Source organism: Ursus maritimus, unplaced genomic scaffold, assembly GCF_017311325.1.
Source record: "Ursus maritimus isolate PB19 unplaced genomic scaffold, ASM1731132v1 scaffold_29, whole genome shotgun sequence".
NCBI classification, from domain to species: Eukaryota; Metazoa; Chordata; class Mammalia; order Carnivora; family Ursidae; genus Ursus; species Ursus maritimus.
Genome location: NW_024425452.1, coordinates 233,547 through 261,010, shown reverse-complemented (window position 1 = coordinate 261,010; position 27,464 = coordinate 233,547). Strand labels below are relative to the sequence as shown.

The window sequence follows — 27,464 nt, the reverse complement described above, 5'->3', positions numbered from 1 at the left end:
GGGATGCTGCTTCCAGAAAGTCCAGTGCAGTTTTGGGCGGGAGTGGGGGAGGCTCAGGAGAAGTCTGATGTCCGATCGGGGTAAGGTGGGGTCTGACCCCGCTCTCTGTGCTCAGAGTGCCCCAGAGAGGAGGGCTGACCACAGACGCAAGTGACCAGAGGTGAGCAGCCGAGAGGCACATGAAAACTGGGGCCCAAGGAAATGTTAGAAGGAAAGGGAACATTAATTCTGCAAAAGTGGAACCTCAAGTTGGAATGGGAGAGCCACTGCAAGATTTGAGAGAAGCACCGACGTGTCCAAAAACAGACAAACCACCACCTTGTTCTACGTGTCCCCATAGGGTTGGCTTGGGGTCCGTGGGAGAAGCAACAGCTATCAGGACACAGCCCAACGTGAGCTGGGATTCCCCTCCACTCGAGGCTGTGTGAAGCTGAATGGGCTGCCCGGCCTGTACCTTACCCGTGGGAGCACAGTGCTGACAGCCAGAGGGGCCTGTCGCGGAGGGACTCGCGCCCCTCCCAAGCCACGTTCCTGAGGTCTGTGTATGGAAATGGCAGGGGAGGCAAGAGAGACCAGCAGACATTGGGGAGTTGGCCAGACAAGCACCTGGGTGGGAGGGCAGGCTGGGCCAGCAAGGGCACCAAAGCAGACCTTTGGGTCTGAGACGGCTGCTGCTGCGCCGGGCTGTGTGTCTGCCTCCCTAGTCGGAACTGAACCTAACCTCGCGCCTGCTAGGTTCATCGCTCCGCTCCCCCCCGCCCCCCTCCCCCGCTCCGACCAAATGACACCCTCGGTCACCAGCTAGCATATGCTGAGCTCTCACGAAGGACCCAGCACCGTTCACACAATAGGTGCTGACTCATTTAGTCCTCATAAGGACCCTGTGAGGGAGGCCCTGTCATCTGCCCCCCTTTACAGAGAAGTTGAGTGGCTTGCCCAAGGTCACACAGCCAGTAAGTGATGGTGCCAGGCTTTGAACCCCGACGACCCAGGACCAGCGCTCTCGCCCTGACCTCCTGGCTCAATCCTCTCCGTGAAGGAGCACCATGGAGCAGGGAGAAACTCCCTTACTGGCACTATAGTACCAGCCAAACACGGGGCCTGGCGATTTCCCATGCCCTTGCCAGGTAGCCGGCTGTGCCATGCTTCCCGAGTCAGGCAGCAAAGGAAAGGTCTCCCCAGGTCAAACCCTCACCTGTCACTGGGTAAGCCCTTACTCTGGGGAGGTGGGCACAGAGGTAGCCTGCTGGGGCTTGCCTCACTTTGGCCTGATTTCCAGACATCTCCACAATCACTCCACTAGGGTTAACTAACGTTGTCACCACTTGTCTTCTGAAAAAGACTCTTGGAGTCATGTGGAGGGTGGGGGACACATGTCCCTGCAGTGAGTGTCCCAGGCACCATGCCTCCCTGCCGGCCCAGCCAGGACACGGGGGCAACGCAGGTCTCCCGCTTTCTAGCTGGTGTGAGGACCCCGAGGCCTGCATTTCCACTGTAAGAGATGTTTCTTTTGGTTCAGCATCACCGACTCCTTTACATGATAGATGTTCAAGAGGAACTTACTCTGTGCCAGACACCGAGCTAGGTTCTTTGTGAATCATGACTCATGTAAACCTTATAACGACCCTATAAGGCAGAGCTTATAAATGCCCCATGTTACAGAAATCGGGTATTTTTAGGCAACTAAGGCACAGACAGGTTAAGAGGTTGCCCGTGGTACCCTATCACAGCTGGTTAGCAGCGGAGCCAGCGTTTGAACCCAGCAGGCTGGCTCCAGGGTCTGCTCACCCCCGTGGCACTCTGCTGCCCTGCACCTTCTCTTTCTTCCCAGCGGGAGGTAGTCCCGGGAGGCGTGACATTTATCATTGGGATTGGATTTATCGGGGATTTTTCTTAATAGAGACTTATGCAACCAAAGTGTAACTCCTAGATGGGAAGTGGAAAAGCAGGAATGACGATTTAGAAACAGAGAACTACACGGGGTTGGGGGGGGCAGAGCCTCTGTTTGGCAAGGCTGAGAGTCTAAGCACTCTGAGGGCATGTGAGCTTGAGCCAGGCCCAGGGGAACCCCAGAGAGACCCCACTGAACCTCAGGTCCAAGGAGCCAAGAGAAGCTGCAAGAACCAAAACGAAAGGATGAAGCTGTCCAAAGTCACTGAGGGACCTTGCGGGGAGAAAGAGAACCCAGAAGCCCTATGGAAACCTCTAGAAGTGGTCCCTGAGCTGGACGGTGTTCCCCGGCCTGACCCCATCTGTTTGGGGTGCTGGGGCTCACACAGGAAAGCACCTGCCTCCTGCTGGGGCCCTCCGCACGCTCTAGAAGAGTGCCGTCCGATGGAGCTCCGGGACGGGTCGGGGGTGCTCGGCGGCTGCCCCGTCCCGTGTGGTAGCCTCTAGCCACCTGTGACTAGCGTGACTGGGGAACTGAATGTTTAATCTGATTCCATTTTAATTGATTAGAGTCAAATTTAAATAGCCACATGTAGCTACTGTGTTAGGTAGTGCAAATAGAGAACACGCATTTCCTTCACCTGCCCAACAGATGTTTTTAAGGGCTTCCTTGGTGCCAAGTGTTGTTCTCAAGGCTGGGGAAATATCAGCGAACAAAACAGGCAAAAAACTGACGCCCAGAGGGAGAGCTAAGATTGATTCTACTGCAAGGAGAGAAAGATAATTAATAGTAAGCATAGTAAATAAGCAAATGCTAGCATCTTTCAGGCAATAACAGTGGAATGGGGGGGAATGGAGCAGAGTAAGGGGCGTGGGGGAGCCAAGGTAGAGATGAGAGGAAGCCTGCCATGTTAAATAGGAGGTCAGGGAAGGTGACATTGGAGCGGAATTGAAGGAGGTGAAGTAGTGAGCATGGGCCATCTGGAGGAAGAGCACTGAGGTAAGGACAACCGCCAGTGCAAAGGCTCGGAAGCAGGGGCACCCTCGGCAGGTTTGAGGACTAGAAGGCAGGCCAGGCGCTGGTGCAGAGTGATCCGGGTAAGGAGGAAGAGAGGAAATAAGAGAGGTGAGGCGCAGATCACATGGGGCCTGTGTGGACCACGCAAGGACTTTGACACGTGAGACAGGCCTCACTGGGGGTAGAGAGCAGAGCAAGAACTTGACCTCATTGGCTTTTACAAGATCCCCTGGCTGCTGGTGCAGGAGAGGCAGGGGGAAGGAGGGTAAGAGAGCCCACCCAGAGGCCAGTTCCACAAGGGCTCTGTTTCCCCACCTGGCCTGCTCTCCTGCGGGCTGTGGGAATGGATAGTGAGGGCTTTGCCTCAGAATCTCAATCATCTTGAATGGGGCTTCTTTACCTGCTGACAGGGTGAAGTCAAGAAGACAGAGGGCCTCAGGACACCCGGGGGGCCCTGTGTTCTCAGGAGGGGCAAAGGCAGAAAGGCAGCGGCAGAGTGTGGTCCCTGGCCCCTGGCCCCGGTCAGAAGTTCCTAAGAGGCTTCTGATTCTTGGAGCCCTCACTCAGTCACGCCAGCTCCATGCTAATCCCATCTTAAAGAGCAGCCGTATGGCTTTCCCTGCTACCACGCAGGGCCCCACATTTAGGCAAGGCCAGCACCTGGCCTGAGACACAAGAAGAGGGGTTTCGATAGCTTGTATTAGTAATTCCAGCAATTCTAACTATTCTCTGATCCCTAGACCAGAAACAATAGACAGAGGACACAGGCTCTTCCAAACCCATACCACTCTGTCCCACTGAAGTTGAACACAGCCTCAGGATCTTTCTCAACCCTGGAGCCCAGCAAATACTCTGGGTTGGAACACAACACCGAACATATTTACAAGCCTTCCAGAACCTGGCTCCTGGCTACGACTTCAGTGACCTCACCTCCTACCACTCTTCCTTCCCATCACTCTATTCCAGCCATACCCGCTTCCTCACTGTTCCTGCCTCAGGGCCTTTGTCCTGGCAGCTTGCTCTGTGAGGAAACTGCCTGCAAATATCCACGTGGCTCCCGCCTCGAGTCTCCAGACCTCATGCGAGTGTCAGGAAGCAGCCAGACGACCCTCAGTGCTCACCGAAATCCCATCTCTCCCCCCAACTCCCCCTGCAACCTCGGGCAGTTCAGTTACTGCCTCTAAAATGGGAGCTTAATTATGAACTGTACTTTTCAGGGTTATTGTGAGCACTGATGGAGGTAATGTGAGAGTGCTGGGTTCAAATCTTGTCTAGGCACAAATGTCCTATGAGACGTTGGGCAAAATGCTTCTCTGAGCTTCAATTTATCTGTGAAACGAGGATTGTAATAGCATATCTCCCTCATAGAGTTGCCATTAGGATTAAATTAGTTTAATACATGTCGCATACTCAGAAGAGTGTTTGACATATTTAAGTGTTCGATAAATATCAGCTGTCATTGTACTAATATGCGATTTTTGTGTTTTTTTGGTTTTCTGGGAGTTTTTTGGTATTGCTGTCAGTTAGCCTGACTCTAAGTCCTGCTTGCTGCTAAAATCTGACTCTGCTCAGTACAGTTCCAGGTCATTCAGTAGAGGGCAGATCATGCTCGGGGCCCTGGCAGGCCTGGCTTACAACACTGGCTCAGCCACTGTCCGGCCCCATGCCCTTGAGCAGGTGACCCACCCGCCTGAGCCTCAGTCTCCTCATCTGTAGCGTGGGGATAATTATTCCCACTTACACGAGCAGTGCACAGAATCAAAGAGACCGTGCCTGTCAAGTGCCCAGCTCATGGGAAGTACTCGATAAGGTGTATGCCGGAGAGAAGCAGCCACGCCTCCTCTCTACCTGGCAGTTTGTACAGCGAAGCAAACAGGCCCCTCCGGGGGCTTGCGGGAAGAAGGAGAGGCTGGGGAGCCAGGGCCGCTCGCTTTGTTTTAATGAGGCTGTTTTGTGTGCCCCGAGATCTTGCAGCCGGCCGGAGAGGTTGGCAGGCTGGTGGTTCTGAGAAGAGCAGGTAAGGAGGGTGCAGAGCCGGGGAGGTGAAGTGGGGCAGCTTGACGTGGCTTCTCCAGATTGGTGCAGAGGCCCAACTGGGAGCCACGGTGCATCATGGATTTGGTGGAGGGGGGGGTGGTTGCTGTTAGTCAGGAGGTCTTCTTCACCTGGAGACGCAGACACCTCTGGCTTCTACCACACTTCAGGCCTCGCTGTCACCTGTGTGGTCAAGACAGGTCACCGTACCCCGTGTCTGGCCGCAGAAGGGAGGGAGAGTGTGGGGCAGGCAGTCCCTCTCTTTTAAGGCCTGGCCGGGGGGTGGCTCACATTCCATTTGCCAGAACATATGGCTTGGATTCCTCTAACTACAAGGGAGACAGGGGAATGTAGTCGAGAGTGAGCCCAGGGAGGGGGAAGTGGGCTCTGGGGGTCAGCTCCCAGGCTTTGCCCTGAGGCCCTGGGCAGAGAGTCAGGATCTCTCCCATTCCTGTTCTCGGATGCTCTGATATCTTTAATGGTAGCTATTAGGAAGGAGCAGGCCTGGCCTGCAAATGTTTCTGGGAGAGGGCACACAGGAGTCACCTCAGAAGTGTCAGGGGACACACAAGAGTGTCTGGAAGGGTTGAGAAGAGCCGTGACTAACACTGGGGGGAACCACCTTTGCACACCATCTGTGTGTGAGCACTGACACCCACCCACACATGCACACACATGCACCTCCACGCCCACACTCACACGCCCCACACACGTAACTACGTGCACATCCATAAAGGTGGTCAGGAGGCCACACAGTGAGCCTCAAGGATATAGAAAACACCTCTGTGGAAGGATCTCCTGGGGACCAGCCAGTGTCTGCGAGTCGCCGTTAGCCAGCCATCATATTTAAAGAAGATTCTCTCCCATTTGTACAGGCCTTAACATTTAACAAAGCACTCTTTCACTCACTCAACCGTAAGGTAAATACTGACTCAGCCGTGACTCTGGGCCACATACCATGATTGGCTGTGGAGCTACAAAGTGAGCGAGACAAGGCCCCTGTCCTCAAGGGAGCTGGTGGCAGTGCGTAAACAGAGAAGGGCTCTAAGGGAGGGATGTGTAAGGGTGGGGGCAGCTCTCGGTGGGGTCAGATGTGACGTCTGGGTCAGTCCCCAAAGGACACAGTCACCTGGTAGAGAAAGAGATCGGATGCTTCCAGGAAGAGGGGTTGCTAGAAGCCAAGGGGCTGGGGTGGCTTATGTGGGGAGTGGGGAGAGAGTCAGAGAAGGTGGCCAAGTGCTTCCTGCAGCTGGAGTCCCACCAGTGAGGCCACGATGTGCTGCTGCTGTGAAGCCAGGATAGTCTCTTCCGAAAGTGCAAGGGGAGAATGATAACAGAACATTCTCGTCACGGGAAGGTTACCTCCCGTGCTACTCAGGATTCAGTCAGGAAAAATAAAAGCACACTCTATATTTAAGACGGAATTCAGTACAGGGGTTGGGCTACCCAAGGGATGGAATCGCTGGGGCTTCAACCCCGGGGCAGGGAGGCATCGCAGAGATGAGGGACAGCGGGAAGCCATAGTCCCCTCCCACCCCAACCCGGGGGCGGAGAGCACAGGAGAGGACATGACCAGAGCCAAAGATCCAAATCCATCCAGCAGGAACCAGACCCCCAGGAGTGGGGATCACAAGGGGGGGGCTCAGCAGCTGATGGGAAGGCACCACATGAAGCAGAAAAGGAGGAAGAAATATCTGGCTTCTCCCCCACCTCTGATTCTCCAGCCTTCTCCCAGGGCCGCCATTGGCCAACTCTTCCTGCAAGCCCTAGCCCAAGGAGACTGGAAACAGGCAAGGGAGCCTGGGAAATGTAGTTCCTTGGCACACAGAGTGGGGACAGGTGAAAGGGAAGACAGATGTGGGAGCAAATATTCGGGTAACCAGTATGCTCCTGTGATTCCTTCCTAAACCTCTGGCATCAGCTGCAGACATCAGCTGTAGATTTGTCTGATAGTATTAAGTATGAATGCCAAATGCATATTAATAGGGGGAAAAAAAACAACTCAGAGGCAGCCACTTACGTTTGTTTTGTTTTTCCTGGGTAAGTGCTTGGGGTTGCAGCTTTAAATTGTGCTTTAGAGCACGTGAGCTTAATTAAATTTAACATGTTGGAGCAACTGAACTTAAAATAGCAATTCATGGTTTCTGCTAGCAGAGATGTTGCCGGTGTGTGTTATAGAAAGAAACCTATCAGGATTTCAGGAAGTGTCTTTCACACAGGATTTCAGGAAGTGTCTTTCACGAGGTGGGCTGTGACCCGATGGTTGTGCCAGATATTGCCTGTTACCTCCCCAGATCCACCCCTCTGTGCTTCTGTGTGCCCTGGAAGCCTGACCAGTGTACTGCCAGGAACCCCAGCTGCCGGTGGGGTTCAGCCATAGGGAGCAACAGCAGAAGATTGGGAGGAGGGAAGAGTGAGTTCAGGCAGGGTCTGGTGACCTCCCCTGGTATGCTCAGAGCTAGACTGGAGAACATCACGTCTGCTACCAATCCTGGTTTATGGCACATTCCCTTGCGGCCCCCTCATCCCCAAATCTACCCCTTTGTAACAAGGTCCTTTGTAAGCAAAGGCTTTAATTATGCCTCTGTGAGTATGCCTTCTGCTGCTATTGGGCCCAGCTGATTCCGAGCTGTTTTCCTATAGACTGTGGGCTAAGCCAGAGGGTGTGTGGGTGGAAGGACAAGAATGTGATGGGCAGCCTGGTTTGGGAGCCCCTCTCCGGAGCTTGGACTGTCTCCTGTAGGTCACCGTCAGCCCTTGAGGAGTGTTTCAGTGTGCGAGGGGCGTGGCCAGAGTTGTTTCAGATGGTGCGCTCTGGGGTTGGTGGTGCTGAGCATGGACGTGAAGGGAGCACAGGCAGAGGCAGGGAGGCCTGTCTGGAGGCTGCTGCACTCGTCCACACCAAAGACAGCAAGGCCTAAGCAAAAGTGTGAGTGTGGAGTTGGAAGGCAGTGAGCAGTCCAGAAGGTGGAACGTGGGACATGGTTAGGAGTGAAGCAGGGACCCGGCCTCTCCAGATCTAGCCTGGAGGACCAGGGTTTGGTTGTGCGAGGGAGCATGAGCGGGTAGACAGGGCCACCCGGGCAGAGATGAGTTTGGTTGTGTCACTAGAGTTTGAATAGTGCCCATTTCACACGATTTTCTCATGCCGTTTGTCATTTTGGTTGCGCAGGGTGGGAAGCAGCCTTGCTTATGCCTAAAAGTGTGGGATCTGAATCCCCACGGACCCAGATCTGGTCTCGGCTCACCACTCCCACGAGGGAAAGTGACAATTCCTTAGCTTCCTCCTTCCCTAAACAGGAATGATGATAATGACTTCCTCCAGGGGTTGTCAGGTGGGTTAAGTGAGATCATGCACGCAAACTTGGGCACAAGATTAGTGCTCAGTGAACGCTGGTTATTGCTGTTTTTGCCAAAGGTGGACTTGACTGCCAAGGCTGTTTGGAGCCAGGTGGCTCTGGCTCACCTGTAAGTACACACACACACACACACACACACACACACACATACCCAGGAACCCAGAGCTCTTTCCTCCAGCCACGTTTCTGATGCGCCAGTTACAGTGAGAAGCTTCTCCCAGCCTGCCCCCTCTCACCCCTGGTGCCAAGGATCAGCTCAGTCTGTTGCACTTCTGTCAGCAGCACGGCCCACTGTGGCTTTATCATATTCTGAGCTGCCCTGCCCTGGGAGGGGCGCCAGGCAGGGTCCCACACAGAGTCGCCCTGAGGCCTCAGGAAAATAGGACAGTGTCTGAGAGATGGGAGGGCACAGTGGTCAGGAGGGAAGGCCCTGAGGCCAGACTGCCCAGTTCAGATCCCCGCTCTGTCAGTTACTAGTTGGGCGCCCCTGGGCAGCCAGCTTAACCTTTCTGCACCTCTGGTTCTTGTCTGTAAAATGGAGATGACGATTCCAGTTATGAGTATTAATCCCCTTAAAGATCTCAGAACGGTGCCTGGCACATAGGAAGCCCTCCCTAGACCTTAGCCCCTCTACTTTATTATTAATTAGGGGTAGGGGTGGTGTCTGCTTTCCAGGAGAAGCCAGCTAAACATGGATAGGAGGTCTGGGCTCATGGTCCATCCGCCGTGTCCTCGGATTGGGGCAAAGGTTAAGTGCAACCCCGGATGTGAAAACCCCATCACATAACAGCTGTTCAATAAGCAAGCTGGCCCATCCCCCCCCCCTTGATGCATGTGCTCTGACACTGCTCATGACCCAGCAAGGTGCTGGGGGGCAGCGGTGTGGGGTCAAATCCCAGCTGTGTGTGTTTGTGTCTGCACCTCTGCCCCCCCCACCTGCAGAGTAAGGGTCACGGTAGTGGCTGCCCCGGAGAGTTGCTATAGGACTAAGTGAGCTGAGAGCCATAGGGCCCTGACAATGGGGCCTGGCACACAGGTGACCCTTGGGGTTTGCTTACTGCGTCACTGTTCTGGGTACGTATCGCTCCTCCACTGAGGCTTCTATCGTCAGCTCCAAGGGGAGATGAAGTGCGCTCTGCCCAGTGGGTGGCTGAGCAGGCCAGAGATCCTGCCGGTGGAGGCATGAGAGCGTGGTGGGCCCTGAGCACTGCTCCAGGGAAGGGGTGGCTGACAGGCCACAGGCGGGGACAAGCTTTTCAGTGAGATGAAGAAACGTGCCTCATGTTTGTGACATGGTAAGGAGCAAACCCAGACTGTGGATCTGGGAACCAGTGTCCAAGTCCAGCGGCCCAGCCTAGCAGCCCCAGCTGTGTGACTTCAGGCAAATCACTTAACCTCTCTGAATCATGGCCATTCCTCTTCTGTGCCAGGAGGGCATTAGTCCCTATCCTCACAGGGTTGCCACAATGCCCAGGTGAAACAGATAGACCTAAGGGGCTGGCCCGCGGGCCCTTGCAGATCCCCCCACCCCGGCCCCACCCAACCTCTTGTAGCTGGGGGGTGGGGGCTGGGGACCAATGCTTCCTCCGAAGTGGCTTCCCCAACCACACAGCAGCCTGGGAATGTGAGGAAGGAGGCAAAGACCTCCTGCGCGGCCCACTGACGGGTTGTCAGTAAATGCCTGTCAGCTCCAATCCTGCACGAGGAGCTCCCGGGCCGAAGTTTTCAGGCTCTGGTATTTCATATTTGAGATCTCAATTAAACTGCCTGACTCTGGGTTTGTGGGGTTGGTGGGTGCTGATAGAGCCCTTAAGTAGTAGGGGGATGGAGAACGGAGGGCTCTTTGGGAGGAGGGGTGGTGGGAAAGGCAGAGAGGGACTTGGCCCCTCCAGGACGAGGTGACTATCTCTGCAGGAGTGTTTATGGGGTAACAGGGCATTGTCTTTGGAGATGCCACAAGGCACGATACCTGGACAGGGCCTTAGAGATCAGGGTGTGCGCCCAGGCTTCCTGAGGGTCCCAGCAGAAGAGGCCCAGGACAGTGGGTGGGCCCCAGTGTGGGAGACTGCAGCCCCCCCAGACCCTCCCCTAAGGTGGAGCCTCTTGCCATGCCCCGGAGGGAGAGGAATCATCCCTTCCTTCTGGGAAGCAGAATCGCCCTCCCATCTTCCACATCTCACTGTCCCCCTCCTTTCCCTGTCTCCAGCTGTCTTCTGCTTAGACCCCTCCAACCTGGTTTGCAGCAGCAAACACTCTCCTGCCAGGCCTGAGAAAGCCATTCGCAGAGAAGGATGTCATGGGCTCCGAGGGCAGGGCCTGGACTGTGACTCCTGCAGCGCAGGGCCCAGGGAGGGGCTCAGACAATGTCCATGAATCTCCAGGACACAAGCAGGGGTGGATGGAGTCTGGGGCATCCCGAGTTTAGGCCGGGCAGGCCTGGCTCCCACCACCTCCCAGAGTCTGAGGAAGACAGGCCGGGAGTCAGGCTGGGGGTCTCTTTGTTTAGACTGGGCTTCCACTGGCTTTAACCTCTCTGCCTCTCCATGTCTCCCCCTCTGCCCCTCCCATGGTCCTTCTCCCATCTCTGCCTGAGGCTCCCACCTTCTTCTCTCTACCTCCTTCTTCTTACCTGCTCTCCACACCCCCCTTCTCGTTCTCTTCATCTTCACACTGCTGGTGTCTGTGTTTCGGCCTCTTCTGGGCCGTTGGGCACTTGGTCTGCTTGTGAATTTCTCACTGACCCTTCCACCCCTGAATCTCTCTCTCCCTGCCCTTTTCACCCCCACATGTCCTGCCCTGGCTTCGTACGTGGGCCTCTCTCCTCTCCCCCGGGACTCCTTTACCACCTATCACACCCTGTTCCTGCCCTCTGCCGTCCCTTTGCTTCCTCCTCCTCTCTCCCCTCCCGTCCCGTCTCCTTGGCTCCTTTTCCCACCTTTTCGCCTGTCCTTCTCTCTCCTGCTCCACCTTATTCCCTCTGGTCCCTGTGTCTGTCTCCCTACCGCCAACCTCTCCTGTCCCTGCCTACCCTCACTGTCTTCTCCCTCTGCGTCCACCCACCCCAGGATGATCCCAGCCTCCAACAAGGCCTTCGTGGTCAACAACCTGGTGTCTGGAACCGGCTACGACCTGTGTGTGCTGGCCATGTGGGACGACACGGCCACGACGCTCACGGCCACCAACATCGTGGGCTGTGCCCAGTTCTTCACCAAGGCTGACTACCCACAGTGCCAGTCGATGCACAGCCAGATCCTGGGCGGCACCATGATCCTGGTCATCGGCGGCATCATCGTGGCCACGCTACTGGTCTTCATCGTCATCCTCATGGTGCGCTACAAAGTCTGCAACCAGGAGGCCCCGGGCAAGCTGGCAGCCGCTGCGGTCAGCAACGTGCACTCGCAGACCAATGGGGCCCCGCCACCCACTCTGGCCAGCGCACCCAGCGGGGTCCCCACGCAGGGGCCACCCAAGGTGGTGGTGCGCAATGAACTTGTACAGTTCAGTGCCAGCCTGGCCCGGGGCAGCGACTCCTCTTCCTCCAGCTCCCTGGGCAGCGGGGAGGCCGCAGGGCTGGGGCGGGGCCCCTGGAGGCTCCCACCCCCTGCACCCCGCCCCAAGCCTAACCTTGACCGCCTGATGGGGGCCTTTGCCTCCCTGGACCTCAAGAGTCAGAGAAAGGAGGAGCTGCTGGACTCCAGGACTCCAGGCGGGAGAGGGTCTGGGACATCGGCCAGGGGCCACCACTCGGACCGAGAGCCACTGCTGGGGCCTCCAGCGGCCCGGGCCAGGAGCCTGCTCCCCTTGCCCCTGGAGGGCAAGGCCAAACGCAGCCATTCCTTTGACATGGGGGACTTTGCCGCTGCAGCTGCTGCAGCTGGAGGGGTCGCACCCGGTGGCTACAGCCCCCCTCGGAGGGTCTCGAACATCTGGACCAAGCGCAGCCTCTCTGTCAATGGCATGCTCTTGCCCTTTGAGGAGAGTGACCTGGTGGGGGCCCGGGGAACTTTCGGCAGCTCCGAGTGGGTGATGGAGAGCACGGTGTAGGCCTGGGGGGGTCTCCTCTCGGTCACCCTTGCAGGGTGGATGAAGGGGAAAGAATTTATACTGGCAAGTCTTTGTGGAGTTTCCATGGTGATGTTTACATCCAGGGACAGTTTCGTCTCCCTGTCAACCCCCCCCGCAACCCACACCACCTTCCAAGCCTCTCCCCCACCACCCAGCCGGGGTGTGCTCAGGGAAAGCGGACTCAATCGCTAAAATGTCAGACTGAGCCCTGAGTGTTTGGAAAGGCGGACTCCCTCCTTTCTGATCACGAATGTAGTGTGTAAGCAAGTGGCTTTGGATTGCTTATGGTTCCAGCATTGTTTTTATTTCTTAATTTATTTTCCCCACTTCCCAGACTCCTCCTCTTCATTCACACAGATCATGGAGAATTTACTCTTCACATGAGAGCGGGTTCCCAGCAGCCCTGGTAGTGGGAGATTATTCTCCATTGACAAGAGAAGGGGATGGTTCTGGTTCCACTCTTGTTTGGAGGCAAGACCGCGGCATCCGCTGCCCAGACTCCTCCTTATTCCCAACTGTCTGCACGCTTGGGAGGGATGGGCAACCACTCCCATACCTGACCCAACTCCCTCTGCTCAGACATCATGCCCCACACCCATCACAGCAGCCTAAGCCAGAAGGGGAACTTCCAGAACTTCTTATGTGTGGGAAAGGGAGAAGGGCTTTATGAGGCATAAGGGCATAAAGGTTGTTAACTTTTGGAGTTGCTATAGGATTTTTACCTCTTTGGGGGGAAGGTGGGACCGAAAGTCCCCATGAGCATATGGCGGGCAAAGAGGGCTTCTCTTAAGGAAAGCAGAGTAGGGTGGCAAAAGGAGCACTGGACTTGGAGTCCAAAGCTCTCAGTTTGGGTTCCAGAGCCACCACTAAATAACCAGCTGAACACATTGGGCAAGACTCTTTTTCTCTTTGGACCTCAGTCTCTTAATTCTCACACTACTGGATGGTACCCAGTCTTTGATTCCTTTCAAGTTCTAAGGACTAATGAACTCTTCCATGGCTCTAGATGTTGTGGTTTCCAGATCAGCAGTACCAGTAGCACAAGCTGGTAAAGCATCCCTATTCTCCCTACTGGACACAGAGGGAGAATTCTAGAGCTTTGGGAGGGGGAAATCAAAATCTTTTTTTAGAATGGTAGAGTTTTGAAGTTTGAAGAGGTGTTTGCAGTCATCTCATCCTTAACCTTCTCTCCCTCCCCAACCTGCCCCAGAGTATAAAGGACTTGCCCAAGGTCACACAGTGAGTTAGTGACCAAGTCAGAGCAGGTGCCAAGGCCACCTCCTGGGATGGTGTTTGGGATCCATTATGCTGTCTTCACCCTGGTTCGGGCATTTCTCTGTCCAAAGTCCATCCCTTGTTTGTTCTTGAGGAAGGTGGCTCAGCACGGGACATGGGGGACGCCTTTCCTGGATGCCAGCTTTGAGGAGGATCCATCCACGGAAATGACAGAGGGCAATGGGAGAGGCACACATGGGTCCTTTTCTACCAGGGGATGAACCCCCACACCCCAGACCGTGTCAGGAGGGGGCAGAGGACATGTGGCCAGGAAGAAACTGTTTTAGAAGCATCTGGAGGACTTTCTCCTGCATCTCTGTCTCTCCTGGTCTCCGTCTCTTCCAGATCTCTCCTCACTGCCAACATACTACCTCTCCCTCGGTCTCCCCAACCCGTTCTTTGCTCTTCTGAGTATGTGCCATTGATCTCTAGCTTCTCTCCTGTTCTTCTCCCTCCTTCCACTTGCCAACCATACCGCATACGATGTCCAGGTGAGTCCACTTCTGCTGAAGGGTTCTGATGGGCTCAGACCTGGAGCTGAGCTGGTGGCCCCCAACCCCACCCGGAACACACAAGGAGCTGGTGGGGAACTGTCTATGCAGGATTGCCTTCTGGCTCCAGCCCAGGAGCCTCCAAATCCCCTGTCTTTGTCCTTCTCCCTCCCACCCCTTCTGTCTCTTCTCACCTTCCCTCCACTCTCCTGTCTTTATTCTTATTCTTCCTGTTGACCCTCTACCTTCCCCAGTCCCTTTCTGGTCCTGACAGTCATTAGCAGCCGAGGCCAGTCTCTTCCTGAGACACATTAATTTTCCAGGCCAGTCCCGGGGCCAGAGCACGGGCCTTCCCCGGTCATGGTAGCAACCATACAATTGGGTGACTTGAACGGAAATCTCTCTCTCCCTTCCTCTTTCCCTGCCCGTGTTTCTCTTCTCTCCTTTTCCTCCCTACACCTTTCTCCTTCAGTCTTTCTACATGTAGCCATTGAGGAAGTGACCCTAAATACCACCTTTCTTTTTGCCTTTGGGTTCGGACACCCAGAAGGAAATGGTGGACACCGGAAGGGGAGAACCAACCGTATATTTGGGTCAGTGGCCCCGAGCTCTGTCGTGACATGATATGTACTTGCACTTGTGTTTGTCATGTTTCTGACCTGGAGTTTTGGAAAGCAACATCTGTGTGGTCAGAATATAAATGCCAACTTTCTTTGCTAAAAAAAAATGTACAGTAAAATGTACAGTTTAAAAAACAAAACCAACCACACTTCTTGGGATAGAGAAAAAAAAGAACATTCTCATATCTGTGAATGTCTGCTGTTCATTTCTCTGGAAACTGAGGTTTTCTGAATGTGGCTTTGAAGTGGCATTTTCTCTTGCACCTGTGTTTGTTACTGCCCACTGGGAGCCTGCTTCCTGCCAAGTTCATGTGTAAGATGGGAGCCTTCTGAAATAAGAGAGAACGGGGTCGTCCTTCTGAAATAAAGGACAGTAGGGGGATCTGGGGTGAAGCTCCAGGAGAAGAAGGAATGGTGCACCCTCAGCTGCCCTGACTGTCCCACCTGGTATCTCAAAGACCAGCCCTGCCTCCTTTTTCCTGTACTGTGGCCACCACCACATTTAGCCACTAGGGGCGCACGGACACCTCCCACCCATCTTGGTTGAGCCCTGGATGGCACTTTTTCAAAAGGCTCTTTTACTGGGGAACTGGGACAACAAACCAAAGGATAAACCCAAGGAATAGAAACGAATAAGCTTCTCTGGGAACAGCTTCCCAACCCTAGCTACGCCTAGTGGCTAGATTAGCACCGTCCAATTGGAATAAAATGTGACCCACACTGTCATTTTGAACTTTCCAGTAGCTGCATTAAATCAAGTAGAAAGGAACAGGTGGAATTAGTTTTAATAATATATTTTATCTAAACCAATGTACCCAAAAGATTATTATTTTAATGTGTAATCACTATAAAAATATTAATAAGATACTTCGGTTTGGCGTGGGTGGTGGGAGTTTTATTCCTTCCGAAGTTTTAGAAATCGAGTGTGCGCTTTACCCTCAGGGCACATCTCAGTCCAGACTAGCCATGTTTAAAGTGCTTGAGAGCCACGTGTGGCTAGTACTAGTCACCGTACGGGACAGTGCAACTCGGGACAGAGAACGATTGACTTGCCAGCACAGCTTCTGGAAGGGGAAGGAGACTAACCGTTATTGAGCACCTGCAGTTTGCTGGTCATGTGCTGATACTAAAGTGGCACTTCTCACTGCAACCTCTCAAAGTAGATATTATTATGCTGAGTTTACAGAGGAAGGGCCTGAGGCCCAAGAGGGGTTAAGTTACTTGCCCGAGGTCACACAGTAAGTCTGGCCACAAAGTCTTAGTTCTTTCCTTAACATCACCCCCTATTCTTTCTTCCTCCCTTCAACCCATTATGGATCATATTTTAGACGGATGGAAGTACTCCGATTTTTAGCCTAATCTGGGAGCTCTTGGTTTGGCCTCAAGGTCTGGTAAAATTCTCAGAGTGTTGACTCCAGGTAAGGTCCCCTTGGTTTCCTCTGACCTCACACTGGCCTTTCTGGCCCTTCTTGGCCTATAATACATTCGCTCCCCTGACCAGGAAGATTCCCCCAGGCTTCAGAAGGTCCTGCTCAGACCACCCTTGTGATCAGCCCTTCTCCTGGCCTGGAGACTCCAAGGAGATCACTCGCTTCAACAGCCTTCCACCCCCAGCCCCTGTGCCCCGAAAGCCTATGACTTCATCCCTGTGAGATAGAAAGCCTCACACCAGCTCACTCCAATGTCCAAACTCATCTTCCCACCACTTCCTGCTCCTAAACTCTTGTCCCTGTCAGGAGAAGCACTCGCCCACCCAGATCCTCTTTCCTGATTGAGAGAAGCTTCAGTTCTCTGCTCTTTCGCAGAGAAGATTTAGCTGATAGACTCTGAGCGCAACTGAATGATTAAGCTTTCTCACAAATAGTCCAACCCCCTTCCCCCAAATTCTTGATAATGACACATTCCTCAGTTTCCCCTCAAAGGAGATGCTTTTCATTTTGCTATCATAACACTGTTGAAATTCCAAAAGGACTTATGCACACTTTTTTTTTTTTTAAGGGATACAATTTCCAGCCAGGTAAAAGGAAGGTCATTGTCTCGGGTTTGCCCCCCTTCCAAGACGAGTAGTAACTTTTCTCCTCAGGTTTACAGATACTGATTTTTCCCAACAACGGCCTGGGGATTTCTGTGTTTTCTATTCTCTGTGTGTCTGCAAATGAGGGTCTCGGCTGAAGCCAGCAAGGCGGGGCTTCCTCTGTTCTTACTGCCGCTGTGGTCTCTGCAAACTGCTGCTGGTAAAACCGACACACTTACTCAAAAGACGAGACTTGGCAGACAGCAGTCAAATCCCCACCACGCGGTTTTAAATAGCACACCTAGATTCTCAAACCCAGCTGCTCCCCGTGATGCAGCTGGCAGCAGAAAGTTCCTGGTGACAAGGCTTCTCCCAGGTAAATACCTGAGGTTTCTACCTTTGCATAATGGAATCAGACTCACCGGGGTTGCTCTCCCAACATCTACAGGGAACACTTCTGCCTTCACAATTTAAAAATACAGGTTTTTTTCCTTTCAGGCTTTAAACCCAAGATCTTAGTTTCTGATCTTTCGTGATCTCATTTAAGGTCTCCCACGTCACAGCCAGTCAGTGTTTACTACAAGGCTCAGGATTTTCCTTCCCCAAAGCCTCTAGCAGAGGGAATTGCTATGCTTTCCAAAAGACCTAAGAGGGGAGCTGGCCTTTGTGTCTCAAGCTCTCCTGCGATGCCCATCAGAGCCATTTAGTGTCTTCTGATAGACCCAGCCGTCTTGCCCGGGGTCCTCGTTTTGGATGCTTGGCCTCTTTCTTCAGCTCCCCATCCCCAAACAAACAGGCCCAGATTGCAGGCTCTTGCCTGATTATTTTCCTCTTCTTGCTGGGATCCTCGAGCTTCTGGCTCCTTTAGCCAACGGTCGAATGGGCTCCTGGTGAATGAGAGCCACTATTCTGCCCCACGTCTTGCGCTGGTGTGTGTGTGGGGCTGGGGCAAGGACGCTCTCACTAGCTAATCCCTTTCTGAGATGTCACTGCACCCTGTAGGCACCCGCTTGGTTTCTTAGTGATGAGGGGGTGAAACTGGAATTTCACCCATCTCCATGGGCTCCCCAAACCCATCTGGTCCGCAGCCAGTCAGCCCACTGACCAGCCACCCACTGCCCCAGGTCGCTCCGTCCAGCTGCCCATCTTGTTCCTTCTTTCATCACCTCCTCTGTGCCATGTGTTCACTGGTGCTCCCTGGCGCACCCAGCAGCGGCTCAAGCAGGGGTGGGTTCGCTTTCCCTTGACACCTGCTGTGTTGTATTCGCGATGTCTCCTGTTCCCCAAACCGTAGTTATCTCTATTAGCTGAACTTCCTGATACTGTTGCCACTTTCTCAAGAAGAAAAACCTCAAAGCCTCACGCCTCCATCCCTGACGCAGCACATCCTGACTAGAAGCAGGTATCTCATTCACTGTCTGAGGAAAAATGTTATGAAGAAGAGAGTGGAAGGCCTCAGTGATACCTACTAGTCCTGAATGTTCCCTCCTGGGTTCCCTGTCACATTCTACCCATTCCTCCAGGGATCTCTCAGGATATGATTCTGCCTGTCTACCAAGGATGGGTTAGTTGCCTTACTTACCCAGACTAATTTCAGGGAAAGTTTTATCCCTTCATTAGGTTGACACAAGATTAGCATTTTCCAAGTGGATATTGAACCACAAAATTAAATTGCTAATAATAGCTGACATTATTGAGATTTTCCTATGTGCCATGCACTGTCCTAAGAGCTTGGTGTAGTCTCGCTTTATCATCAAAACAACATAATGAAGTCGGTATTATTATTAACATTCCCTTTGGGGAAGCTGAGGTAGACAGGGGTTAAATAACTTGCCCAACATCACATAGTTAGTGAGTGGCAGAGTTGGATAAACATTCAATAAATGGATTTGCACTGAAGTTACCTGCAGAGCTGCAGAGGCGAAGAGGAACGCTGGGTTTCATGTCAAAGGCCTGAACCCTGGCGTGTGAACCTTGAATTTGAGAAGACCGAGCCCAGTAGAAAAAGTGAGAGGGGTGGAGAAATCAGCGCCGTAGGCATTCAACATGCATTTGCTGACCTGCTGTGTGCCCCACACTGTGCCTGGTTTTAAAAAGAAATCAAAATAAAAGTGAAGGACACTGTGCATGCCCTTGAGGGCCTTACATATTTCCCTGAGGGGCAGGGACATGAGCTAGTTTCTAGATCTCTGATTTTGTAAAGATGGGTCTGTTTTCATTTATTTCAAGGTAATGTATAGTTTTGGGGAACCTACTATCCCAGAAGAGATGGTTGGGTGGATGGATTTGCCAGGGCCACAAGCCCCAGGTGGCACCTCTAGCTGGTTGAATTCACTGGATTTTAAGCTCCAAAGGAACCTGGAATGGGGACTGACTGGCTTTGTGCCAAACAGAAGCCAGGTCAGGACTGAAGTCCTGGGCTTGGGCCTGGGCAGGGGTGGATGGAGGAAACTAGCCATCCCGGGAGCTTTTGAAGGGGCTGGCAAGTAGGATGGAGAGAACAAAAGAGGCCTGGAAGAGGGTCAGTTGCAGAGAATTGGGGGGGGGGGTGTCCTGAGTAACTCAAGGCACATGCAATTGTTCCTGTGGGTGAGGGGCCCTTCTGTGTTGGGAGCTAGATTCAGAGCCATTTCTTGGCCCTGGTTTCCTCTCTGGTAAAGTATTAGTGGTAAGTATCTACTTTGGTAAGTACTCCTGAGAAGTACCATGCAGTTCTATAGATCACACATCAGATTGGAAAAGGCAGAGTGATAACAGTCATTATTATTAATGATATGCATCATTGGAAACATTATTATAAATTACAGGGAATTAGTGATAATATTAGGTATCTCAGACTCAGAGAATCTCAGGGCTGCCAGAGCTATCAGGGGCCATCCACTCTAGCCTCCCTCGATGGGTATTAGAATCTTCTGTTCAATATCCATGAAAACTGTTATTAATCTTATTACAAGCAAGATTGTGCATGATGAATTTCAGAGTTCAGCCCAGGTAGGAAGTGGCTCCCTGAACTCAAATCAGATGAAGGCCTGATGGTTATGACTCCGTATTCCTGGTGGGCCTGTGTGGAGCCATCATTCCCTCCTTCACAAGAAATCCAGAGGCCAGACAGAAAGCAGCTCTCAGAGTGCTGTGGCCAAAATTATAGTAGGAAATTAAGTACAGAGCCAGGACCTTGGCTGGGAGAATCTGTGAGGGGGAGGATGCTGTTCCCTTGCCAAATCAGCATAGGTCTCCATGAGATTGACAAAAGGAAGGAGGCAGGAAAGGGGCAGAAAGCAGAGGGTAGCCTCTGCAGCCCCTGATGCTCCTTCATGTTCTGAGATCTACAGTCCCATTAACACAAGGAGGACCTGGAAAATCCCCAACTGCACCCCAGGGCTCCCTCACTTATCACTTCCCCAATCCCTGCTCACCCTTTATCCTCGTTCCGGGTCTGGCATAATAGCCAAAATCTAACAACAGGCCTCTGGAATGACACAAATGTTGCCACCAAGCCCTCCCACCAGTTTCCTCCATTTCTCTGGGTTAATAGACGTTAGAGGAAAACCCTTGTTGTCTGTAAATTCTCATGGGAAGACTCTGCCAGATGCCAGTAAATCACCCAGCGACAGGCTGGCTCACTTGAGTTAGGAGTGAGCACTTCCCAAGGCATGGTAGGAGGACCTGGGACAGCCCATCGACCAGCCCTCTCCACCTCTCCTTAATTTCCTGGTCCCTGACACAAACACCATCCACCTGCTTCAGGTGGGATAATTCAAAGTGGCTCCCAGTTTAGTCTTTACTTCTGAATCATCACATTAGTCCCCAACTGGAACGAAGAAGGAATGTTAGAGAAATGGTCCACCCCATCTGGCGGTACACAACTGGGCAGGCCCCTTGGGTAGAGCTGTGGGGTGACCCACACACAAAGAGCCTGGCTTCCATGATGAAGGTAAATGGAGATGAGTGTGGGTCACCCCAGAGGTCTGGGAGGAAGGTGGGTGGACCTCCACAGCCATCAAGTAAAGGGGTCCAAATCTTCCTTGCTCTTTAAAGATTTTGAGGAGTTCTGACGAGACTCTGTCTTCCGAAGAATCCTGCAAACAGTTTTAGGTTAGTTCAACCTTGGCCCATATTATTAATAATATGGAAGCAGAGGCTGGGAATTTTCTGGGAGTTTTCTCTTGAGTTTGAGGGCCCTCCATCTCCCCTGAGGTATGGAAAATGGGGAATAGGGGTCTGTGCCAGGCATAAGACAACAAGATACTGTTGCCCAAGCCCCTCTGCCTTTCATTTGGGGTAGAAAACAAGGTAGATGGAGGGGGCTGAGACAAGAGTATCTGATTCCAGGGGTGGTCAACTGGGCTTCCCTCCCTAGACCCAGCCTTGTCTGCAGAGTGGTGGGGGAGAAAAACTAAGTGGGGACATTTAGCCAACAGCAGGGCTGGAGAGGCTGTACAGCATCCCGCTGTTCCAAGTAAATTCTTTCCTTCCATTCCTTACCTAACACCTTGGATTTATACATCAGTGCTTTCCCCATTTTACAGATTTTCCAATCTGAGGATGCAAGTTGTTTATTTGTTTTTTCCAAGTTCTTACAGAGTTTATGTAGCAGAAGAGAGTCTCAAATGAAAACTTCAGACCCCAGAACATGTGTTCCCATCACCCCCACCCCCACCCCCCCACACACTCAGCCATTATGGTGATGGCTGCCTGCTACAGCAAAATAGAAATAGGCCCAGAAGGCAACCAGAGGAAGGAAAGAAAATATCCACATGGCAGGAGGACAACGAAGCCTGGGAGAGGTGAGAAAGGATATAGGACCCTGGAGAGTTGCAGCTTAGCGCTGAAAAGGGTGACTTGCCAGGAATTCCTCATGGTCATGAGGCTCTTCAGCCCTCCAGTGCCAGGCCAGTTGGGATGGGGTTAGAGACCATGGTCCACTGTTGGCTAAGAAGTGGGCAGGTGAGAGGGATCAAACAAGCATGAGTAGGGGAAGAGGTGAGGGGCAGAATCAGAGGAACAGTTGGGAGGACACAGTTGTGTGGGTCCAGGGTACAGGTCTAGCCCATCTGCCATCCACATCCAGAAGAGGGCAAGAGAACAGAGGCCTGGGATGGGGCTCCATCTGGAACGTCCTTGTAGGCACTCTACATAGTGAAGCCAGGAGGCAAGCAGGGTCCACCGAGAAATTGAGGTCGTTTTCAGGATTTGAGTGTTTGTGCTGTATATGTCTTAAGGCTCTTGTTTTTCCTTGTGGGAAGGCAAAGACTCTTGACCCCATATAACAAGAGAGGCTCATTGGGAAATCATGGCTATGTCTATACCTGCACATCAAGGTTTAGTAAAGGAAGAAAGGGCTGGCTTCTCCATGGATACCGGACGCTCTAGTGCATGGCCCCACCATCAAATCCACTTGTCTCTTCTAGGTCTCCATGAAGGCATGACTGGACACTACATGAGTGCAGAATGACTGAGGGTGATGAGCCCCTGGTCTTCCGGATTATTCCAGGGTAAATTGACTGAGGGGAGAGCTGTTGCACAGAAGAGTAGAAGTCTTTCAGAAAGTTTTATGGAATCTAGGTTGGCCATGAAGCAGCTAGGGAAGAGGAGACTCAGGACTCTTCCCTCCTGGTTGTGAGGCACCATGAATAGTAAAGATCTTTGTTGAAGAGTCCTTTACACAAAGGACTGCCCAAGCAGGGAAGAGGGAACTCATGTGATCTTCTGAACAGTGCGGTAAGCATCGTGTATACTTCCTGTGTTATTCTTCATAATCCTCACAAGGATTATGACACAAGGGTTAGGTCATTTTACCCCCAAGAAAACCGAGACACGGAAAGGATGAACAACTTGCTGCAGGTCATATAACTAGTCATGGGAAGAGCTGGGTAATCAGTCACTTGATAATTGGAGTTGCTCCAAAGTTTACCTAAGAACAGTGAAAGACATTAGAGTCTCAGTGAATTACCCGGAAGGAATCATGTGAGTGATGAGAGTTAAAAAGAAAATAAAACATTAAAAAGTGGAGGACATGGAGAATCTATTGAACAAGTATTTAATGACTTCTCTGTGCCTGTCCTAGTGCCTGTTGAGAAATAGAAGCCTGCCCTGAAGGTCCTTAAAATGCCCTGACAAACTGAGGATTAAATAAGCCCCAAGTCCCTATTTGCTTTTTTTGTTTTTGTTTTCTAAAATGTGGGGGTTAGAGAGAGGAGTAAGCCAGTAGGCCCAACAAAGCAAGTGCACTGCAGACCCTCTCCTTAAGGGAGTTGAATCTTTCAGTATCCTCATCTGTAAAATGGCCATGGTATCTACCTCCAAGGATTACTTTATTTGTAAACCACAGAGCTCTGTGTAGCTATGCAAATAACCCATAGCATTTCAGAAGTCACCAATTCATGATGATTAATGACCTGGATCAATGATAACACTGTTATAAATTACAGAACACTAATGATTATTATATGGGTATTAGGCAAAGTGTCTCAGTGTTGGAAAGATCAGAGGTCTTCAAATAAGCCCTCCTCTGCTCATCAATATCCCTGCCAGGTGGTATTATTCTGATTACAAATGATTCCATACTTTTAATTTATAAGTCCCCAAGGAAGAGAACACATGAACTCATTCTCTGTGCTCCGATGAGCTCTGTGCTTGATGATTATGGCTCCTGCTCCTCAGGAGACCCCAGAGTCATTACAGAAAATTCCCAGAATATTCTGTGGTTATCACTGGAGTAGAAAAACACAGAGCAAGGGCCCCAAGGTGGGGAGTCTTAGAGAGGTCTGTTCTCTTGCCAAATCAGCGCTGGTCTCCATGGCACATGGGCAAAACAAGAGAGGAGGAGGGGGCAGGGCACTGGGCAACCTCTGAAGCCCCGGTCATTGAATGCTTTATTTTCTGCAAGGTCTTTCACTACCAACTGTGAGATCCAGGAAAGTTGCCCATCACCTGCCAGGTGCACAGCACAGGCTCATTGATGGGATACCTGTACTCTTTGATCAACAACCCCCTCCCACCAAGAATTTGTTCCTTATTAATTCTCCCTTTATCCTTAATCAAGGACTAGGAGAACAAAGTTACAAAAATAGTAACTAATAAAATTCCAGGACCGCAATATAAATCACTATTTACCCCCTTTTGCGTCCTTCCTAGTGACTTTACATTCCAATGGAGAAATTCGTTCCTTTGGTTCTTGCCCTATCACCATGTAGATGCTCAGAGAAAACTCTGCCAGGTGTCTAGCAAACCAGCTGGTGTCCAGTCCCTCCCTGAGATAGTGACAAGCATTCTTCAGAGAGGGAGGTGGGGAGAGCCAGGGATACTCCTTAAAACAGTCCTCCCCTCCTCCCCTCATCACCCCTTTCTCTGTGGCAAACACTGTGCACTGGGTTTAGATGGAAAGAAAAAAAAGGACCATCCAATTTCTCACTCAGCACACCAATCACAAGTCACAGCAGTCAAGGACATAAAGCCTTTATTAAATTGGTCTACCCAACCTGAGGTCTGAAGGGCTCAGTCACCTCTGGGTGTCTGGTCAGGGCCCTTGACTCCACAAGCCTCCTTCATGAAAGGACAGTTTTGAGGAACAAGATAATGCGCAAAAGAGGGAGAATATACCTATGTGAAGAGCCAAGTTTCCACGTTGATGGTAAATGGAAGAGCCTTTGGGTCTGAGCTGAGCTCTGGGACAAAGCGGAAAATATGAGGGGAAGGGACCCACCCTCTGCACTGATATGCAAGCCTACAGTGGGGTTCCTGCTTGTTCCTGCTCACGCCTAGCCCTCTCACCTAAGGAATCCTGTGAGCCTTGACCTTTGAAGGAACCGTGACCCGTGAGGACTAGGTCTTCTCCTGCTGCCTGAACAAAGCTCAAATCTCCTCCCTGAAGGAACAGTACTGGATATCTTGAGGGAAATGGGGTGTGTGGCACAGGGGACAAAAGCCCCAGGTTCTACTAGCAGATCCTTTTCCAGCTAGCTAACACTTCAGTAAAGGCTGCAAAAGGAGGAGCCGGGCATGGTCCCACTGTGATGGGGACTCCTGAAGGGTGGCTTCCTAGTTCCTAGAAGATGACCACGTGCACAAATAGACAGCCTCCACGCTCTTGGTTATGGCTTGACTGATGATCATGGCCTGTGGCCAGTCCTGTGAAAGTAAAAGGAGATCAGGAGAAACTTGATGCATGGAAAGGCGGCAGTGGGGGCAAAGCCGGCAGCGGGGGCAAAGCCGGCAGCGGGGGCAAAGCCAACACGGTTAAAACCACAAGTTAAAGCAGGCAAAGCATAACAAACTTGTTTTCAAAAGACATTCACTTCACTCGCATTCTCGCCGAGATTCCGACGTAGGCGGCGGTACTCTCCAGTCATGATTCAGGTGAGAGGAAACATTTGCTAGGGGTTAGTGTGCCCCCTCCCCCCCCTCCCCGCCCCGCGAGCGTAGAAGGAAGCCCCTGGCCTTGCAGAGGCTATGTCCTGCCCTCAGGTCTGCAGTTCCGTCCAGCCCAAGCCCCCTTCCCTCGCGGTGGGAAGGGAGGTGAAAAGGAAAGGAGGAAGAACATCCCGCAGAGCCCCTCACCAGGCGCCTCGGGCTGGGGCCAGGCCGGCAGGGCAGCTCCGCCAGGCCCCTCCAGCTCCTCCGAGTCCCGCGTTCTCCCACCGCCTGCAGGCGGCGCCCCCTCGGGAAGGGGGAATGGCATCCTTCCACGGGAGATACAATACACAGGTAAAGGGAGAAAAGAGGGCGGAAATACGAGGTGACCCTGCGGCAAGGGGAGGGGGCTAAGCCCGGGCTTAGAGCGGACCCCAGCCCCCAGCCCTGCGGCTCTGGGGACGAAGGCCGCAACTTCTGCAACCAACCTGGGGTAAGCAAGGGGATGCCCAGTTCCCCACAGCCTGCGCCTCGGGGGTTTTCCTGCATCCTTAAAGCAGTTCTGATCTTCCTTGGGGATGGGGGTACCCCTAAACCGGTTTGTCAGCTACGAAGTCAGCTCTGATCCAACTCGAAGAAACTAAGCAAAGGCGCTGCCCGAAATTAACCTCCAATGGCTCGGGCTCCTGCCGTTGGCCACGCCCATCGCCCCGCCCACACACCCCTTTTCCAATCAGAGGCCGAGCTCCTCCCCCCGTCCCGCCTCCGCCGACCGCCGTGGGTCCCGTTCGCCGACTGGAGTGGGGGAGGGGCGTCCCGGAGGCCTGGGTGGGGGGGCGCTGGGACTGCCGAGGGGCGCAGCTCTCCTGGAAGGTGGTGGCCAAGTGGGCGAGGACCGAGCCCCAGGCACGCGGGAACAGGGGTCAGCCTCGGTCTGGCCTCCGAGGGCAGTGCCCTTTGCTTTATCTTTAGCAGGCCGTGGCATCACAGGTTACCTGCGTTCCTGGAGTCCTCGCTTAGGTTTTATCTTACCTCAGAGGAAAGCACATCCACAAGGCGCTTGGCCTGACGTCTCGCAAGAGTTACGGGCACAGCTGCCATTCGGACCCTCCTAACGTCAATTTCTGGCATTTTCCAACCAACCAAAGACCTCTCACTAGAGAGAAATGCTTGGCCGGCCTCATCCAGCTCCTGGGGCCCCAGACCCCTAAAGACAGCTTGGTCATTGTCCCTGGCTTCCTCTCTCCCCCGCTGCAGGGCCTGGGGAACCGGGTTCTCAGACCCTTAGCGGCAAGGATCCAGCCAATGGGAGAGAGCTGCCGAGCTGATGAGAATGCCCCCGACCAAGGAGAAAAGGACGATGCCTTAGGGGCTAGTTGGAGGGGGCTCACTTGTTACTATTTCCTGGGCACTTATTTTGAAAGACTCCCTCCTGGAAAATTCGGCATGCATCATCATATTTGAGCATCCTATACGCCTTTTTCAAAAATGCACATAACGTAAAGTTCACCATCTTAACCATTTTAAAGTGTGCCATTCAATGGCTTTTACCGCATTCACGACGTTGTGCAACCATTACCACTATTGGATTACATTTTGTCACCCCCCCTTAAAAGAAGTCCCATGCACGCTAAGCGGTTACTGTCCATTCTTTCTTTTCTTTAACCTAGAGCAAGCCACTAATCTGTTTTCTGTTTTGATGGATTTGTCTATTCCAGACACTCCGTGTAAATGGGATCACACAACAGGTAATCTGTTGTGTCTGGCTTCTTTTTATAGCATAGTGTTTTCAAGGTTTCTCCATGCTGGAACATGTATCAGTGCTTCACTTTGTTTAAGGCCAAATAATATTCCACCTCATGAATATACCTTATTTTGTTTATCTGTTCACGTTGATGGACATTTGGGTTGTTTCTACTTTTTGGTTATCGTGACTAACTCTGTCATAAACACACGTGTACACATTTTTGTTTAAATTTTTGTTTTTCAGGGATGCCTGAGTGGCTCAGTTGTTAAGCGTCTGCCTTCAGCTCAGGGCGTGATCCCGGCGTTCTGGGATCGAGCCCCACATCAGGCTCCTCCGCTGGGAGCCTGCTTCTTCCTCTCCCTCTCCCCCTGCTTGTGTTCCCTCTCTCGCTGGCTGTCTCTCTCTGTGTGTCAAATAAGTAGATAAAATCTTTTTTAAAAAATTGTTTTTCATTTTCTTGAATATATATCTAGGAGTGGAATTGTTGGGTCATGTGGCAATTCTATGTTTATCTTTTTGAGGAACTGCCAAAATGCTTTCCACAGTGGCTATACCTATTTACATTCCTACCAGCAATATACAATGGTTCTGGTTTCTCA

At 52.3% G+C, this 27,464-nt stretch overlaps 1 protein-coding gene and 1 long non-coding RNA gene across 2 annotated transcripts in view; one reads left to right on the top strand and one right to left on the bottom strand.

Annotated features, from left to right (window-relative positions):
* The window catches only part of LRFN2 (leucine rich repeat and fibronectin type III domain containing 2), a 39,620-nt gene extending 27,029 nt beyond the window's left edge, over nt 1–12,591 (top strand). Inside the window, exon 2 of the mRNA XM_040643441.1 lies at nt 11,367–12,591. Coding sequence (XP_040499375.1) covers nt 11,367–12,345 — 979 coding nt within the window. The 3' untranslated portion in view covers nt 12,346–12,591. The remainder of the gene's footprint in view (nt 1–11,366) is intronic.
* An 11,617-nt stretch (nt 12,592–24,208) lies between these two features.
* Nucleotides 24,209–26,856, bottom strand: LOC103664111. Its single transcript, XR_568928.2, has 2 exons — nt 25,607–26,856; nt 24,209–24,896 (listed from the first exon to the last, which is right to left on the bottom strand). It is a non-coding gene; the product is annotated as an uncharacterized LOC103664111 (long non-coding RNA).
* Nucleotides 26,857–27,464: the final 608 nt, after the last annotated feature.